The 18,829-nt window shown below is 44.5% G+C and overlaps 1 protein-coding gene across 3 annotated transcripts in view; it reads left to right on the forward strand.

Annotated features, from left to right (window-relative positions):
- Nucleotides 1-18,829, forward strand: part of plce1 (phospholipase C, epsilon 1) — a 77,487-nt gene that overhangs the window by 7,281 nt on the left and 51,377 nt on the right. For all 3 annotated transcript variants that reach the window (XM_084160419.1, XM_084160418.1, XM_084160420.1), the window contains exon 3: nucleotides 2,933-4,437. In XM_084160419.1, the coding sequence (XP_084016545.1) occupies nucleotides 3,208-4,437 (1,230 nt within the window). In that variant the 5' untranslated portion in view covers nucleotides 2,933-3,207. The remainder of the gene's footprint in view (nucleotides 1-2,932; nucleotides 4,438-18,829) is intronic.

Here is an 18,829-nt window from a genome sequence, read left to right on the forward strand (position 1 = left end):
CAGAGTTACCTTAGTAGTAACGGGGGCCCAACGCTCATTGCCAGTGAGGGTGTTAAGTCTGTTTCACTCCCAGCTTTCCTTTGCTTTGAGGATTCATGTTTTTCCTTATCCAACCAGTTAGTTTAGTGTGATTCATGGATCAGAAGAGTTTCCAGAGGATAATAATTATTTCAACAACTTTCGGAGTAATTACCTTACTCCCTGTCATAATTATATTGTCACACAAAGTTACTCTACAGTTGGTGCCTTTCCCGTGGAGCAACAACACACTGACTTTTGTTAGAGATTAAACTGAAAACGAACACGCTCCGATCACGAGGGACTTGTTTTCTGTCATCTGTGGAATATCAAAGCTTTTAATCAAAGGGCACAGACAGCCAGGCAGTCAAATGAATTAAATTGTATTAAGAATTGATTCCATTTCCAAACGAATGAATGGATTGCTTGTCTTTCTTCCATTGGCTAAAGTGATTTTCTTCCCTCTCAGAATGTGAAGTTGTGCCTTGAAAAGAGGCTGCTTGCTCTGACGCGTTGATTTACTGTGTGTGTGGGTGTGAGAAGTTGGAGGGCCACTAGGCCTTGACTACTAGCTAAATTGACCCAGAATCAAGACCCAATTCTCAACCATAATCTTCTCTGGACTAGTCCTCCCGAACGGAGGCCTCACATTCCAGCTACCCACGCCTTTTTACAGCACAATTTTCTGCTGCCATCCTCACTAGTGATGTTTTGGACAGCTGTGTGTTTCTTATGAGAGGTGACAATTTCTCAAACTTCTGGAAGTTGTCCAGGCAGGAGAAAGACTGGAGTGTCATTGAGGATTTAAAAAAAGCCTCCATTCATGCAGTGAAGGCCCCCCCCCCCCCCCCCCAAAAAAAAAAAAAAAAAAAATAGCGTCGGGAGAGACACAACAGAACTAGGCTGTGATAACTGACAGCATGATGACAGTCTCAACAAAGTTAAAGTATTTGCACAAAATGAAGCACGTGGGTTGCAGTTGATCTTAAAGGCCTAGTGAAATTGAATTGTTTGGCCAGCCTAGTCTGCTGTTGATGAGAAGAACGAAGAAGTCAAAGAAACTTGGCTTATGTTATGGTCATTTCCATAATTCTGTTACCTATTTTTCAGAAATTCTGTTACCAATTTGGTAACAGAATTTCTGCTATTGAATTAGCTACAATGAGAAATCATAGTCACAAACCACAGTTGGGTCACCTGCTACTGTAGTCCCTTCCACTGGCCTATTCTTATGTTCAGCTGATAACTGTTTCTTTCTCTGTCTGTCATCTGGTGGTCAAAGTCTAGACAACCCCTCCCCCTCTGTCTCTCTCTTCAGTTAACGTCACTTCTCCCGGCTCTTACTGACACCTACCCATGAGCCCCCTCTTTCTATTTACTGTAAGCAGCATCCTTACTCACTGAGCAATGACCGTCACCGGACCAAATCTGAACCAATCATAGACCTGTATGTTTCACAAGTTTGGAGAGTACAGTAATTTACATTTTTACATTTTTAGTCATTTAGCAGACGCTCTTATCCAGAGCGACTTACAGTTAGTGCATACATTATTTTTAAAACTGGCCCCCCGTGGGAAACGAACCCACAACCCTGGCGTTTGCAAACGCCATGCTCTACCAACTGAGCTACATCCCTGCCTCCATTCCCTCCCCTACCCTGGACGACGCTGGGCCAATTGTGCGCCGCCCCATGGGTCTCCCGGTCGCGGCCGGCTACGACAGAGACCACTGCACCACTCGGGAGTTTAAAACTGTAATGTAAAACAAGTTGAGTATAGTCCTGTAGAGTTCAATACACACACAGGAAAGCACACTAGAGTAGAGTACACTATAATGTACTAAACTATACTGTACTCTACTGAGCTCTGATTTGACGTCCAAAGTTGTGAAACAGAAGTCTGGCTGGTTCAGATTTGGTCCATTCCGGACCAACCAAATTTGGTCTTGTTTGGTGCCGGAGCTCATTAAAATAATAGTGTGTAGTATAATATCCAAATAGGCAAAGGAGTATCTTGCATATTTCTACCTTTTTGTGTACCAATTTAGGATACATCACCATTAAAACACCCTAGAGTTGATGAACATAAAATAACTGCATCAAAATCCGTCTAAGGGTAGAGATGTTTTTTTTTTTTTTTGTATGGGCTGCGTCTCAATCCACCGCATCCACCTATGTTGGCCTTCCGCATCTGCGGTGGAAAGTGGCAGAGGGTAACCCAGTACCGGTAAAAAAAAGAAAAGTGGGTTAAATGTGTAAATATTATAATTCCCAAGATCTCTTATCTCCTAGATATAGGACAGACACTCCAAAACCTTATTCCTTATGATAAATGTTTTTACTGTCTGTTTTGCCATTTATGAATGTGTTATTCAATGCGTTTCTATGGGCTATAGCAATAAAGTCCAAATTCAATTTGAAATCAAATGGCTGTTTAGTACAGATCAGGGACCCATGATGACATTTCGTTACCGCAATTCTTTTACCAGGTGTAAATCCACTTCACTCACTGTAGTTAATTACCAAAATAGATTTCAAAGTCAAGGTGTCATGTTAAATCTGACACCCCATTCTTTCTAGACATTTTTAAAACTTAATTCTGAGCAGGTATTTTAAGAGTTTTTGGAAAACCATGGTCCATAAACTGAGGGAGATTTTACCAAAATTCTCTGACCAAACTTTGCATCCACAATTCTTCCAGTAAATGTGTATTTGTAAAAACGTTATTGTAAATTGTTCAAAGTAGTCCTTGTGCATACAGTTGTATGGTTTGTTCAACTTTGAAATCAGTGGTTTTTGTTTTGGCATACATTTGAAGTGAAAAATCTCAGCGCAGATTTTTGAAATGGCCCTTTGTGACAGACGGTTCTGGTGCTAATCTGCATTTTTCCTGTTGTCTTCTCTTGCTTTTCTCAGATCCAGAAAGCAGGCATACCAGTTAGACTGGGGAGGAGCGAGCCAAGGCGTCAGTGACTACCTTGCTGTCACACACACCCACACTACACTTTGAAGAAGGGTTTGTAAGCTCTTGACTCGGGATAGTTCTGTCAGGAAATTCCTCGTTTTGCCAAAGTTCACCCTTTCTCCCGGCTGGTTTGTACAGCTGGAAAAGCTTCTGTTTCCACATCAGTCTGGAGGAGCATGACTGGCTGTATGTTCCTGATCAAGGCTATCCCATCCACCACCTCTAAATGCTCTGTGATCTGAAGCTTCTTGCTGGGAAGGGACAAAGGGACCTCGGGGAAATTCAAAGCGTTACTATGGCATCCGAGGACATAGGAGATGCTGTGGGTCGTGCGACAGTGGTGGACTCTGCCTTATCAGCCAGGACCAGCAATAACCATGTCTCTTCAGACCACGGCATGTCTCAGAGTCAAAGCAACACACGTCCACGTTCTCACCAGCCAGAGGTTAGCCACCAGGGCAGAAGAGACTGCTGCTCACCGATCCCTCTGTATTGTAAGTTATCTTATGATAGTGGGGAGGGGAGGTTTCTGGATGCAGGATGCAAATGCTGGGATTACTCTAACCCTAAACATGCTAGTGCTGTAGCCCAGCGAAGTGCCACATCTCTGGGGGAGAGGGGGACTGGAGTGTTGGGTTCCAGTTCCACCCAGCTGTGTCTGACATGTGATCCAGTGGAAAGTCTCTCAGCCTGCCAGGAGGCTGACTCTGTCTGTGGGAGCGCTGGGACTGAGCCGGAGCCTCAGGAAAACCAGTCTGAGAGGAGAACAGAGGGGTTTTCGTCTCCTGCTGTGACTCCCCAGGCTGGTGCTCTGCCAAAGGTGAGCTACTCCGAGGGCTCTCCCTGCCAGCTGGAGCACAGCACGGCTAGCACACGACTGCCCTGCGGACGCAGCTTTAGGAGGAGCAGCCTGCCAGTGGCGTCTCAGTGCCACTTCTCCTGCTCTCCCACGGGGGAGGGAGGAACGCCAGGAACACCAGCCAGGACTATCGATGCCCGCTGTTGGCACTTCCTGAAAGATGGCTACTCCAGCCTAGAGAGACTCAACAGGAGACCGAGAGCCAAGGTCTCCGTGGAGAGGTTCTTCAGGAGGGCCTCGCTGGATACCATACTCTCCTCCTCCAAGCAGTCCACCAGCCCCCAGAAGAGCGACAGTGGCCTGTCGGACAGCGAGTTCATCCGTAACAGGAAAGAGCGCTCCACCGTGCTGGTGAGGAGGTACTACAAAAACAACCGCAAGGTGGAGAAGTCTGTGTGCACGGGCACCAACGCCATCATGAGGTCTATTCTCTTGGGACACATAGCAGAGAGGGCCTGGAAGGCTGTTTGCAAAAGGACCTGGCACCCCAGTGAGAGACCCATCGTGTCAGTCAGAGGGCATGGCGCAGGGCCTCTGACCGTCAGCCTGCAGGGCTACAGAGGCCTGCTCAGATACCCGGGGGCCAGACTCTCAGAGGTAAGCATCTTTGTTCTTCACACCCAGGCTACAGGTTTCATGAAAGAATCCTCTGTTGTCGGAGCTCGCTGCAGCGGCCTTCTCTTATGAATGTGTTGGTTTAGCTCCCACACACGACAAATCAGCTCCTTCAAATACTGTAGTTGTGCAAATAGTACAATCTTGATACATTCTGCAAATATTTTTGTAATGTGCAGTTTTTTTCTCATTCGGCTTCAGCAAGTCAATCACACCCAACTAAAACACAACAAATCATTGGTTAACATATTTATTTATTTTTGTGTGTAGTTTCTGTTTTGATTTTAAATGTTTCGCCTCTTACGCTCTGCAGGGAGAGTCATACGCAGAACCACACAGTCACACGGTCTCTTTGTCCACAGTAGTCCGCAGCAGTGGAAACATTATTCAGGCCCAGTTAGTTCTGGTCCCAATATTATTGACAGCCTGAGCTACCATTGCATTGAAGTTATTGCCATGGAAATCAATAATATGCACAGAGTGAGAGGGGGAGAAATGCCTGGTTCAGTGTTATGGTTAATTTCCTATGGAACACATGTGCCAAATTCAGCGTGAGGAGTTTTTGCGGTGCCGAGAGGATCTGTCAAAGAGAGTTTAGACGAATAAGGCCGGAGAAAGAGCATCTGGCTTCCAGTCTCCCTTGGACGTTTAACGTGCTCTGCTCCGCTGAGCGTGCATACGCCACAACAGAGCAATCCTCTGTGTCGACAGAGTCTGTGCTGTGGTAACTAACCCTGCCGCTGCAGTGGTTGGAGACGCAGGGTTTTTATGAGTCCTTTGTGGTGCAGAAATATGGGCTGCGTTAAGTCTAAGGCTCGCTCGCGTCCTGGCTAATAATGAGGCCATTGAAAAGGGTAATAGTCAGGGCGCCTGTCAAAACACCATCTGCACTATTCCTATGGCGTTACCATAGGAACCAAACAGAATGGTCACTGATTCTTATGCCCACCCCCAGCCCCCACTTGAGTTTCTGACTATACGATAATGAAGTGGAGTTTTCTGTGAGGAATTCCAAGGTGTCCAGTGTTCCTGTGTTTATTTCCACAGCAAATGAGGTGAGGTGAGCCAAGGCACACAGGATTATATAGTAAAGGGATCTTAGCAGGGCAGCGTTGGAGTAGTGAACTCAGAGAGTAAGGGAAGTCTTTCTGTGTTTAGTGCAATATAGCTGGGCTAGTAAGTTAACAATTGTTGAGTTAGGCAGCAAGCTAGTTTGTTGGTAGCTCATCTTTGTAGAAAGTTTTAATGTCCATTTGCAAATTGACAAGATATCAACCTCCCATGCAAACTTTATTGGTTACTTGCACGTTTCCATGTTGACTTTATTCAAACGAGACCTCCTCAGTAGCTTTTATTTGCTTCTCTGACGTGGTCAGAGAGCAGGTCTGAAATTCGTCACCATGAGTGTGTTTACCTGTAAAAAACACTCCCAGCTCACCTGCCCTCAGGATCAAACATCCTTAAGATGGTGCCTTTTTATTGTTTGCTCTTAAGGACCCTACCAATTAGACTGGACCAAATCCTTTAATTTCCCCCAAAGCAGTTTTTCATATCAACACTCATCGTCTCTTTGTAAGTTTGCACTTGTATAACCTCCTGGCAACAGATGTTTTACTAGTGGCCAGAGGGAATGGCGAGAAGAGTTGGTTGCTTCCCGGAAAGTAGCCTGTAAAAATGCTTTTTTCCAATTAGCACTGGTGCAAATACATCTTTGACGGAACGGAAATGCAAACTTCAACTGACCTCTTCATGCTCCATGACCCACTGGCTTGTGTAATCTTTGGGGATAGTTTTCCCAAGTGAGACCCAATTTACATTGGCCAGTGTGGGAGTACACGTCATCCTAAGGGGTTTGCATAAGACTGGGATGAAGCTACAGTAAGTTGAACATACACTGCTCAAAAAAATAAAGGGAACACTAAAATAACACATCCTAGATCTGAATGAATGAAATAATCTTATTAAATACTTTTTTCTTTACATAGTTGAATGTGCTGACAACAAAATCACACAAATGATCAATGGAAATCAAATGTATCAACCCATGGAGGTCTGGATTTGGAGTCACCCTCAAAATTAAAGTGGAAAACCACACTACAGGCTGATCCAACTTTGATGTAATGACCTCAAAACAAGTCAAAATGAGGCTCAGTAGTGTGTGTGGCCTCCACGTGCCTGTATGACCTCCCTACAACGCCTGGGCATGCTCCTGATGAGGTGGCGGATGGTCTCCTGAGGGATCTCCTCCCAGACCTGGACTAAAGCATCCGCCAACTCCTGGACAGTCTGTGGTGCAATGTGGCGTTGGTGGATGGAGCGAGACATGATGTCCCAGATGTGCTCAATTGGATTCAGGTCTGGGGAACGGGCGGGCCAGTCCATAGCATCAATGCCTTCCTCTTGCAGGAACTGCTGACACACTCCAGCTACATGAGGTCTAGCATTGTCTTGCATTAGGAGGAACCCAGGGCCAACCGCACCAGCATATGGTCTCACAAGGGGTCTGAGGATCTCATCTCGGTACCTAATGGCAGTCAGGCTACCTCTGGCGAGCACATGGAGGGCTGTGCGGCCCCCCAAAGAAATGCCACCCCACACCATGACTGACCCACCGCCAAACCGGTCATGCTGGAGGATGTTGCAGGCAGCAGAATGTTCTCCACGGCGTCTCCAGACTCTGTCACGTGCTCAGTGTGAACCTGCTTTCATCTGTGAAGAGCACAGGGCGCCAGTGGCGAATTTGCCAATCTTGGTGTTCTCTGGCAAATGCCAAACGTCCTGCACGGTGTTGGGCTGTAAGCACAACCCCCACCTGTGGACGTCGGGCCCTCATACCACCCTCATGGAGTCTGTTTCTGACCGTTTGAGCAGACACATGCACATTTGTGGCCTGCTGGAGGTCATTTTGCAGGGCTCTGGCAGTGCTCCTCCTGCTCCTCCTTGCACAAAGGCGGAGGTAGCAGTCCTGCTGCTGCGTTGTTGCCCTCCTACGGCCTCCTCCAAGTCTCCTGATGTACTGGCCTGTCTCCTGGTAGCGCCTCCATGATCTGGACACTACGCTGACAGACACAGCAAACCTTCTTGCCACAGCTCGCATTGATGTGCCATCCTGGATGAGCTGCACTACCTGAGCCACTTGTGTGGGTTGTAGACTCCGTCTCATGCTACCTCTAGAGTGAAAGCACCGCCAGCATTCAAAAGTGACCAAAACATCAGCCAGGAAGCATAGGAACTGAGAAGTGGTCTGTGGTCACCACCTGCAAAACCAGTCCTTTATTGGAGGTGTCTTGCTAATAGCCTATAATTTCCACCTGTTGTCTATTCCATTTGCACAACAGCATGTGAAATGTATTGTCAATCAGTGTTGCTTCCTAAGTGGACAGTTTGATTTCACAGAAGTGTGATTGACTTGGAGTTACATTGTGTTGTTTAAGTGTTTGAGCAGTGTATGTTTGCTGCGAAGCCCACATAAAAAAATACTATGGTATAAATATTGTAGTATTCACTGTAGTGTTTTTGCAGACTTTACTGTTTCCTGTTAACTATTGTATAAATACTTTAGTGAAAGAACTGTAGTATATACTATAGTAATTAATGTCATTTTTTTCATATTGTAGTATACTGTAGTATTTACTGTTGTATTTACAGTTAACTATAGTATACTTTAGTAAAATAAATATAGCATATACTATAATTGTCAGGTTTTTTCAGATTGTAGTATTTACAGTAGTGAATTTGCTGACATTACTGTAGTATTTACTGTATTGATTTTGTTTTTGTATTATCTTTGACATGGAAGTGGAGGCTTTCTCCTTGAGGAAACCTACTGGAGAACTACTAAAATAACCTGTTGGAAGGAAGGAAGGAAGGAAAGATGAACAGAGAGTTGAGCGCTTCTGCTCTTTTCTATAACCTGTAACGGACACAATATATGGTCTATACTTGACATGTAGGTTTCTCACGTGTGGGTGGCACAAATTGGGTAATGGGCAGGGTATATGCAAATTAAATACTGTAGTATTTACTATAGTTACAAAAGTGTTTTGGTGGACATTACTGTAGTATTTACTACAGTGTTTTTTTGTGAATAATAATAATTATATAGTAAGTGCACTACACATGATTGAGGGATACTACAGTTTGGAGTATAGTATTCTACAGAATAATACAAAATTATATTTGCCAAGGGAATTACAGGGGGAGTGAAACATTCCCCGCAAAAAAGGAACCTAGACAAATAGATAGCACACAGCTGTTAAATGTTGTATTTGAATGAACTGATAAGCTTAGCAGTTTTCAGTACATTGTATTGAAGGGGATTTCCAACAGCCTATGACTAATATATTGAAATCTGAACTTTGACATGAACGTGATAATTACACACAATTTTATTTTTTAACTACAGGAACCAAGTCTGCAGTTTAAATAACAAAAACGACAGTCTTCAATAACCCTCATGTCCGCATCACTTCCTGTCTGTGTGGTAGATGGCTACCACAGGCCCTGTCAAGAGAATAGAGTGACATGATTGGCTGATAAGAACACTCACCAGCTCACCAATGTCACTGACCAGGCTTCTCAGTCACAGAGCCTTTCGAGACCGAGAAAAGAGAGAGGGGAAGTGGCTAAAATCTGCTCCTGTAATTGTTTGCCCAGGCCTCCATGGCTTTCTCTAGTTACTCTTAGTAAGAAATAACAGGGATATGATTCGGTAGTATCGGCTCTGTGGATACACACAGTTGAATGTTTCCGTTATGTAGCTGGCAGCTGCTAGCTAGTAGCTACTGGTTGGTTGGTTGGTTAGGTTAGATAAGAAGAAGGCCTTTTTTTAAAAGATAAATGGTTTACATAGAAGAGCCAACAGGGGCAGGTGCTGTTCTAAAGAAGGGTAAGTTAGACAACTTCCTGCTTCCAGATACCTAATCCTTGAATAAACAATCATAGAAGGCTGCTGTTTGACCAACTGTGATTAGCTCAAGACTATTAAATACCAGGAAATTAATAAGATGTTTTATGGTTGTTAGTTGTGTCAGCTAGGGCTGTGGCAGTGACCTTATTACCACCACACCGGTAATAAGTCATGACCGCAGTAAAATTCCACATGACCGTTTAGTCACGGTAATGTCCTGTTAAGCACTCTGGACATGCTTTGGTAGTACCTAACTTACTAATGACCATCAGGTCGCTAATGGCCTGGTACTCAGGGCTCTATTGTCCCTCTAACCACTCTGACATCAATGTAAATGCAATTGAAAATCAAATCAAACACTTATCGTCAAAACAGTTTTGTGCTTTTAAAACTCAGCTCACCGTGATCAATTTGAAGAAAGAAGTTCAACAGCAGGTTGAACGGAGTGTAAAACATGGTCGTTGTTTCAAAGCCTAACACAAAGAAATGGGTAATGCTTTCTAAGGTAATTTTAAAACTACCAAAGCATTAATTAAAAACACCCATTCGCACATTAGAGCTTATACACACACACAGTGCCTTCGGAAAGTATTCAGACACCTTGACTTTTTTCAACTTTTTGTTACGTTACAGCCTTACTCTAAAATTGATTAAATTGTTCCATCTACATACAATACCCCATAATGACAAAGCAAAAACAGGTTTTTAGAAATGTTTGCAAAAAATAAATAATGAAATATCACATTTACACATGTCAGCCATTTGAGCAAGTTGGGGATGCTCTGGATCGATGCGTACGACAGCGTGTTCCAGTTCCCGCCAATATCCAGCAACTTCGCACAGCCATTGAAGAGGAGTCTGACAACATTCCACAGGCCACAATCAACAGCCTGATCAACTCTATGCGAAGGAAATGTGTCGCACTGCATGTGGAAAACTGTGGTCACACAAGATACTGACTGGTTTTCTGATCCTGATAAGGTACACTATATGTACAAAAGCATGTGAACACCACAGCCCAGCACCTCCCCAGCAGAAATGGACACACACACAGAGGAAACTCCAATAGGACTTCTTTGTAATTAGCCTTCATTACAGGGAGGCCTCGGACCATCTCTAGGCTGCTGACTAGCTACGTATAGAGGCAGGTTGCAGAGCCATTCTCCATTCTCTCCCTGCTCCATGGGGTGTGTGTTGCGCCGTTTCAGTGGAATGTGCCGAGGCGGCGTGTTTTTGTCCCAGTTGGGTGATGCAGCTTAAGCAGAGATTAGGGGAGTGTTACACTGTTCTGTTTGCCCAGATGCTCTCCTACACAGAACAGGCTGAGGAGTAAACATGTAATCATTGTGAGGAATCTTCTGTTTCTCTGGGATGTCCAGATGCTTTGTGTTAAGGAATGACACTCAGCTAGCCTATCTGTAAGAGAAATACGCAGTGCATAATTGTCTATCTATTGATTGAGCTAGTCAATGATGTCCTGTAGTCTATTGGCTGGTTAAAATGAATTGATTTGAACTGTGATCATGACAACATCCTTCTCTTTACTCTGCCATTGACTCTGATTTAGGAAACATCCCTACGTCCTAAAAACACATCTTCATAGAGGCCCCATGATGTATTGCACTAAGATAATGTGTGAATACAGTACAGATGTGCCCCCCCCCCCCCCCCCCCCCCCCATCATCTCTCTACTGTGGGAAAATGGCAGAGGTCCAGAGAGATCATCCCTCTTGTCATGTCCTGTGGAGTGTTTTGGCCCCCTGAGGAGACCTGTGTCTGTGTGCTTCACATTGAGGGTAAACAACCAATATTCTTCTAGGCTGGAGACATATTGGTTTTTATGCTACTGACTAAAGCCTGTCCCATGCTTCCCAGTGGAAACAGTTTATAATGATGCTGTTTTTAGCTGTTATAAAAACACTGATGTTAGAGATACACCTTCCGGAAAATCACAGGGATCAGCACGAAGTCAGTGTTTTTATCTATTTTATGTTTATTTAGTTCTCTAATTAGTCTGTGAGCAAATTAGGTCTCTGCTAATGAGTGTGTTGGCCAATCATCTCTCCACCCCTGCAATGGCGGCCCACTCACGTCCCCAGAGACTGTGGCTAGCTGATGATTTCTATAGATTTTTTCGGCTGTTAGCGCGCACACAACGGTAGGGGTGGGAACTATGGACAGGATTCTTCAATGAAGTGTTTCCTGTCATTGGGACCAACGAGCGAGATGGTGACGCAGCAGCCAGGCCCTACTGTCTGCAGTGCACTACTAGTTTTCATGGAAATGTTTTCACTTGAGAAGTACTGCACTAAACGTCTTAGCTAATGCAAAATTGCGCGACTAAGACCACATCTGTAAAAAAAAAAGTCTATTAATTACATATTTCTTGATTCATCTTAGATTATTTCAGGCTTTTTTGAGGATGTGTACTGGTTATGTTGCTACAGTGGCTCGAGGGACAAACAACCTTTACATTTTCTTTTTTTTAATCTTGTTTTTCAAGTGAAGGCGGACGCGAGCACAGACGTTCGCTTCGCCTAGCCGAGTTCTGCTAGGAGCAAACTGAACCTATGTAAGCAGAGGACTTTCGGGTGTGTATCCCTGGCCAGTGTCTTTGATATAGAGCCATGACAAACCTCTCATGAACTGTAGCCTCCCTAGAGTAGAGCTTTGCTATTGTTCATCATTCACATGTGACATTCTGTAGGCAAGATAACAAACTCCCACCAGTACAATATGTTTTTACTACAGAGATGGTGCAATTCTACAGGTTATTTGGGTATCATCTGTTCAGTAAATTTAATTCAGTACTTGTTGATTGTTTACATGAGCACAGGGCTGTGGAAAGTGCGTTCTCATATCCCGATAGGCCTGCAGCATGGCTGCTATTTGAGTGCCATCTGGTGACCACAGGCAGTATTTTTGGAAGCCTTAAGTATTGTTGGCATTTGATTGCTAAAGAACTGGTCCCAAGCCACATTTCTTGGTCGTTATGCAATAGGGATGTCTGGTTTGGTATCAGCTATTTCCTGTCATTCCTTGGCCTGGATCAAAGTGGTATGTGTCCCTGTGTGTGAACAGTGAACACAGTCAGGGTGAGGCTTTATAGTGTAAGTATGGTCTCACCCTGATACCGTTTCCTCCTACTTTATCAGTTAATTTGATCAGCAAATTTCATTCAACATTGTTTAGACCGGCAGCCCAATACTGATATTTTTTTTCACTATTTGGTCTTTTGACCAATCAGATCAGCTCTGAAAAAAGATCTGATCTGTGGGAGAAAGTCCAGAATTGGGCTGCCTGTGTAAACACGTTGTGATCTTGTCTGTTACCGTACTTCCATGACTCACCACATGGTGGCAGTACTTATCATCTGAGCCAGAACCTCTGTCGCACTCGCTCCATGGAAGCTAAAGGCATACCCCCCCCCCCCCCCAAAACGATAACATGAATAGCATCTGTCGTCACCATATGAAGGGAAGTGTTCATTGTGTTGAAGCGTGTTGTACCTAATTGAATTACTGCAGTGCATTTAATTTGACAAAGTATTGATCAAAGGCCTGGATGTGTAAAGCAAGGGTCCAAGGCTGTGGGTCCTTTGTTCATGGGATCACTTTGATGCTCACAAGGCATGGAATGGATTAATTCTCCCACTTGAATGAAATGGATTGAATAAGGGTCTGTGGTAAGTCTGTCTTCCACTCCTGCCACACAGGTAGTGATAAGAGGTTGCAAGACACAAACACAAGTGGAAAAACATGGCAATATGTTCATTTGGGATCAGGGTTAGTATTTTAAATTCTGAATGTCGTTTTAACAGGAAAGCTGAAATGTAAGGGCTTAGAGTGGACATTGTGTGTTGCAGTGTGCACGAGGTGGCAGAAAGCTTTTCAACAGAAAGAAAGCTGAAATACTTAAGGGTCTTTTTCTAAGAGGTTCTCATGGCAACGGCGGGCGGAGCTGGCTAATGAGCAGGATCAAGTGGCCTGACAATCCCAGGGTGACATGCTCATCAGCGCCCTACGGTCCCAGGGGACTTAAGTGGGCAGCCATTGCAGGGGTGGAGAGCTGATTGGCCCACACAGGAATGATCAGAGACCTGATTTCATCAGACTAATTAGACATACCAATTAGGTTACTAAATAAACATTGAAAAGAGAAACACTACTGTAAATAATCTGTTAAGTTTGTGCCAAGTGCTTATCCCTGTGATTTTTCAGGAAGGTGAATCTCCAACATCAGTGCTCATCTGTTAACATGAAGGCGAAATAGAGCAGAGGTTTTTGTCATAGGGCAGACATAACTATTCCCCAGGCTAAGTGGTCAGCTAGAAAAATAAAGCATATTCCCCACATCTGTGTTATAAGTAAAATACATCATTAGAGTTCAGCTTTGCAAGTTTCACAAGGTTGTTTTTAATGCAAAGATCAAAAACAAACTGGTGGAACCCATTTTGTTTTTGTTTTAACATTTTTGAGCTACACAATATATACAAAGGTATGTGGACACCCCTTCAAATTAGTGTATTCGGCTATTTCAGCCACACCCGTTGCTGAAAGGTGTATAAAATCGAGCACACAGCCATGCAATATCCATAGACAAACATTGGCAGTAGAATGGCCTTACTGAATAGCTCATTGACTTTCAACGTGACAACGTCATAGGATACCGCCTTTCCAACAAGTAAGTTCGTAACATTCTTCCCTGCTAGAACTGTAAGTGCTGTAATTGTGAAGTGGAAACGTCTAGGTGCAACAACGGCTCAGCCGCTCACAGAACGGGACCGCCGAGTGCTGAAGAGCGTAGTGCGTAAAAATCGTCTGTCCTCGGTTGCAACACTCACTACTGAGTTCCAAACTGCCTCTGGAAGCAACGTCAGTACAAGAACTGTTCGTCGGGAGCTTCATGAAATGGGTTTCCATGGCCGAGCAGCTGCACACAAGCCTAAGATCACCATGCGCAATGCCAATTGTCGGCTAGAGTGGTGTAAATCTCGCTGAGCAGTGGAAACACGTTCTGTAGAGTGATAAATCATGCTTCACCATCTGGCAGTCCAACAGACGAATCTGGTTTTGGCGGATGCCAGGAGAACGCTACCTGCCCCAATGCGTAGTGCCAACTGTAAAGTTTGGTGGAGGAATAATGGTCTGGGGCTGTTTTTCGTGGTTCGGTCTAGGGCCCTTAGTTCCAGTGAAGGGATATCTTAACGCTACAGCCTACAATGACATTCTAGACGATTCTGTGCTTCCAACTTTGTGGCAACAGGCCCTTTCCTGTTTCAGCATGACAATGCTACAGTGCACAAAGCAAGGTCCATACAGAAATGGTTTGTCGCGATCGGTGTGGAAGAACTTGACTGGCCTCCACAGAGCCCTGACCTCAACCCCATCGCACACCTTTGCAATGAATTGGAACACCGACTGTGAGCCAGGCCTAATCGCCCATCCGTGCCCGACCTCACTAATGCTCTTGTGGCTGAATGGAAGCAGGTCCCCGCAGCAATTTTTATTTTATTTTTTTTATTTATTTTTTTGGTCATTTAGCAGACGCTCTTATCCAGAGCGACTTACAGGAGCAATTAGGGTTAAGTGCCTTGCTCAAGGGCACATCGACAGATTTTTCACCTAGTCGGCTCGGGGATTAGAACCAGCGACCTTTCGGTTACTGGCACAACGCTCTTACCCACTAAGCTACCTGCCGCCCTATGTTCCAACATCTAGTGGAAAGCCTTCCCAGAAGAGTGGAGGCTGTTATAGCAGCAAAGGGGGGGACCAACTCCATATTAATACCCATCATTTTGTAATGAGATGTTCGACGAGCAGGTGTTCACACACTTTTGGTCATGTAGTGTATCTTGTTGCAGGTGCATGGCAACAGAGAGGGATGACTTAGAAGAAATGCGCACACTGCTCTTGCTAGTATCACTTGTTTATTGAAGCTTCCGTATCGGCCTCTTGGCCTTCGTCAGAGCTTTTTTACATTTTATCTTGACCACCTAAAACATTTAGAATTGATCTCCTTGCGGAAATTCTTGATTACTTTACAATTAGGCCTTTTCTGAATCATGTCCCTGCATGAAGCAAGGCACCACGGTCGACTTGAAGCATACATCATTTCTCCTCATAGAAAAACAGAGACCTTATTACAGGACCTCTGAAATCATGTTCTTGCATTAGACTACTATCGTACAATCGATTTTGAATGGGAAACTCGTGTAATTACGACCCCTCTGTCACAATCTGTTTAAAATCAGCTCTTCAATTTCTGATAAGATTTTTCTCATTACCTCTCATTTTTGACGGGCTAGTCATTGCCAAATAAGGGGTGCCCTCATCCCTCCCAAAGGCAAAGCTCAGTGAGCGGTTGCTCCTTCCTTCTCTCTCTCTCTCTCTCTCTCTCTCTCTCTCTCTTTTTTTCTCTCAGTTTTTTTCTTTTTAATCTGGAATCTCCTCATTGACTAGGAAGGATTTTACATCAGTTTGTTTTTATGGTCTGGTTTTCTCCTCTGCATTTTTCATTGACAGCCTGAGTCACCGTAAGTAAGTAGACACATTACTGATGCTGTAACTTTAACTGTAATCTATTAGGTCTGTCAGATGCTTGTGAGTTTTCAGGGGGATTTGAAAACCGCTTTTCTTTCCAAACAGACTTTTTGAGGTAATCACTGTTACGTACGGTGTAATGTGGCATTTAAAAGGGCAAGATAGCAGACTAGAACCTTCAAAGTACTAAACCTTACTGTATTGAAAGTTTACTTTCTGTTGTACACTATGGACTTTTAAGAAATCACAAGTAGCCTACTGTATACCTGGAATACGGTAAGTATGCGAAATGTAACAGCTAGATGTATGACATCATGAGAACCGGTTGATGAGATAGCGTGTTGCTAGGAGCCGCAGTGAGAGTCCCTCTCTCTCTGCCTGGTAATGGGTTCCAGGTTGGCTCTGCACTCTGGAGGGAACTGGCCTCCTCTCTCTCTCTCCTACAGTTCTCTCAATGCTGTGAGATTCAACACACACTGTTGTTAGTCAATGTTACGCTACACCTGAACATAGTTAAGGTTTGTCATGTGCTTTATTTGGGGTTATGAACAGTAGCTGCTCTCTCTCCCTCTCTCCTCTCAACATGTGCACATCAATTAAGCCAAAGCTTGTTAAAACGTGTACAATGGTGTTGGGAGGGGAGGGTCTGCCCCTGCATTGGTTAAAAACAGCCCCTTGTGAAATTCAATGGGAGACTATGATCGGAGTCCTCCCCTCTTTCCCCTCTCCTTCCGTCCTTCCTCTTCTCCTCTCCTCCTTCCCCTCTCCTTCCTTCCTCCCCACAGCAGGCCAGTCTCAGAGCCCACAGACAGCATCTCTGCCATCGAGCCTCTCCTTCGCCTAGATTAAAAAAGCTGCAGGTCCATCAGTACTGGCCTGGCAAACATTCTAGATCACTCATATACTGAGGCCTGTGCCTAGACTGGATATCATTTGCTTTTTCATAATCATTTTGTTGTCACTGGAAAATCTGGATCTTGTGTTTCACACATAAGTGGGGGGCTGATTTGTATGTAAGTATAGGCCTCTTATATGTTCTACAGACTGTTGGGTGTTTCTTTGTCTTCTGAGTTCAGTTAGAGTTTTTGCCTGCCTTCTGAGTTCAAGAAAAAAGAGTGCGAGAAAATAAGTTCAAAGAAGTACCATGTCGTAGTTTGTTGAACTTTCTGAAGGATAATGGAGTTGCTAGGTCAGACTATCAGCAATTGTTGTTAGAGAGTGTTCATCGAACAGATTTACAGGCCCTCTGAGGACCTCTTGAATTGTGGGAACGATTTCCAGTATTGTCAGAGCTGCAGAATGCGATGTGTAGATTGGGTGCTAAGTGCAGTCGCTGACTAGCTCTTCCTGTGTCTCAGACTAAGGCAAACCGTACAGAATATTCCAGAACCGCTAGACACATTTTTACATTTTAGTCATTTAGCAGATGCTCTTAACCAGAGCGACTTACAGTTAGTGAGTGCATACATTTTCATACTGGCCCCCCGGGGGAAACGAACCCACAACCCTGGCGTTGCAAGCGCCATGCTCTACCAACTGAGCTACACGGGGCAGTTACTCACAGTGCAGTGAGTAACCTACAGCCATGACAAAGATGCTGAAGCTACGTCTCCCACTTAAGTTAGTCTACATGTTGTTCCATGACGTTAAGCTGGATGGATCTAGAACATTCCAGGATTGGAAAACTGCCACTAGATTGCAGAACTGGACAATATGATTTAGGCCTAGAGGATAAGCGCAGTGCACGTTTTTCATGCTCATAGTTTCCGTTTGGTTTCCAGGAGCCAATACAGAACATTCTCCTGGATCTTTCCCTGAGCCTTTTACATAACCTAGTTCTGTTTTGATAAGTACATCATTCCTTTATCAGGAAAGGTATTCCGATATCAGCCTCTCTAAACAGCATTAATTGCTGCTTTCGATAGGGCCAAGCCAGCGCTCCTATCCTGGGTAAGAGGACAAGGCCTGGCCTGGACACAAAATATTTAGTCAACGCTGAAATAGTCCAGACATCCAGTTATGGAAAGACAAACATTACCTTGTGAAGACACAGGAAGAGTGGGGGGACAGGAGTTTGGGAGAGTCTCTCTGCTGCTTGAAAGACATTACAAAACAGGCTTGTCAGTTATTGACTTTGACTAGAGTGGAGGAGTGCCCGGTGTTCTCTCAGATTGTCCTCATGTTCTTACAGCTACAGTAGGAGAATGACCGTCTGTGTTTACGTCTCTGGATCGTCTGGTTTACACTGTCTGGATGGACGGCTTGGTGGACTGTCTTTATGCTGAGAGACTGTAGCTGCAGTACAGTGCAGGGTGGTCTGGTCTGCAAGGGATGTCATGAATACCCCGTCAGCTGATACTGGAGCATACACGTGAGGCGCTGTCTCTTTTAACCCTTCCTTAAAGAGTTAGCTGGGACGCATCTGCCTGACTGGATCCTGACGGATCCTTTTCTCAAAGGGTTTTATTGCCTCTTTTTTTTTTTTATAGCTTTTTTGGCTTAAGTTTTACATATCAAAAGTCAGTGTTTTTTACGAGGCGTCTTAACATTGTGACAGTCTTACAGCTTTAAGTATGTATGACATCTCTCCCAGTGACCTCACCAGAGTAACAGGCACAGCACATTAACCCTGTCTCACTCTAACCCCCCTCCACAATGTTTCGCTTTCTTAAACAGGGAAAAAATAGACCTTAAGTGTAATAGTCCACAGACGCTGAGATGTGATTGTCCGGCGTCCCATTGGGACATAGCTAGGCGGCTCTGAGACCACCGTCCGCGGGGGACTCACAGCTTGAACGCGCACCTCCCCAAAATTCCCAACCAGCATGGCTCCTCATATGCGTCCTTTATTAATTTGAATGTGTTGACAGTTGGAGAAATTGCTTGAGCCGCGCTGAGGATTCAAGTATGAAAGCCAATGGTC

The sequence above is a fragment of the Coregonus lavaretus genome, assembly GCF_964263955.1.
Source record: "Coregonus lavaretus genome assembly, chromosome: 1".
Lineage (NCBI taxonomy): Eukaryota > Metazoa > Chordata > Actinopteri > Salmoniformes > Salmonidae > Coregonus > Coregonus lavaretus.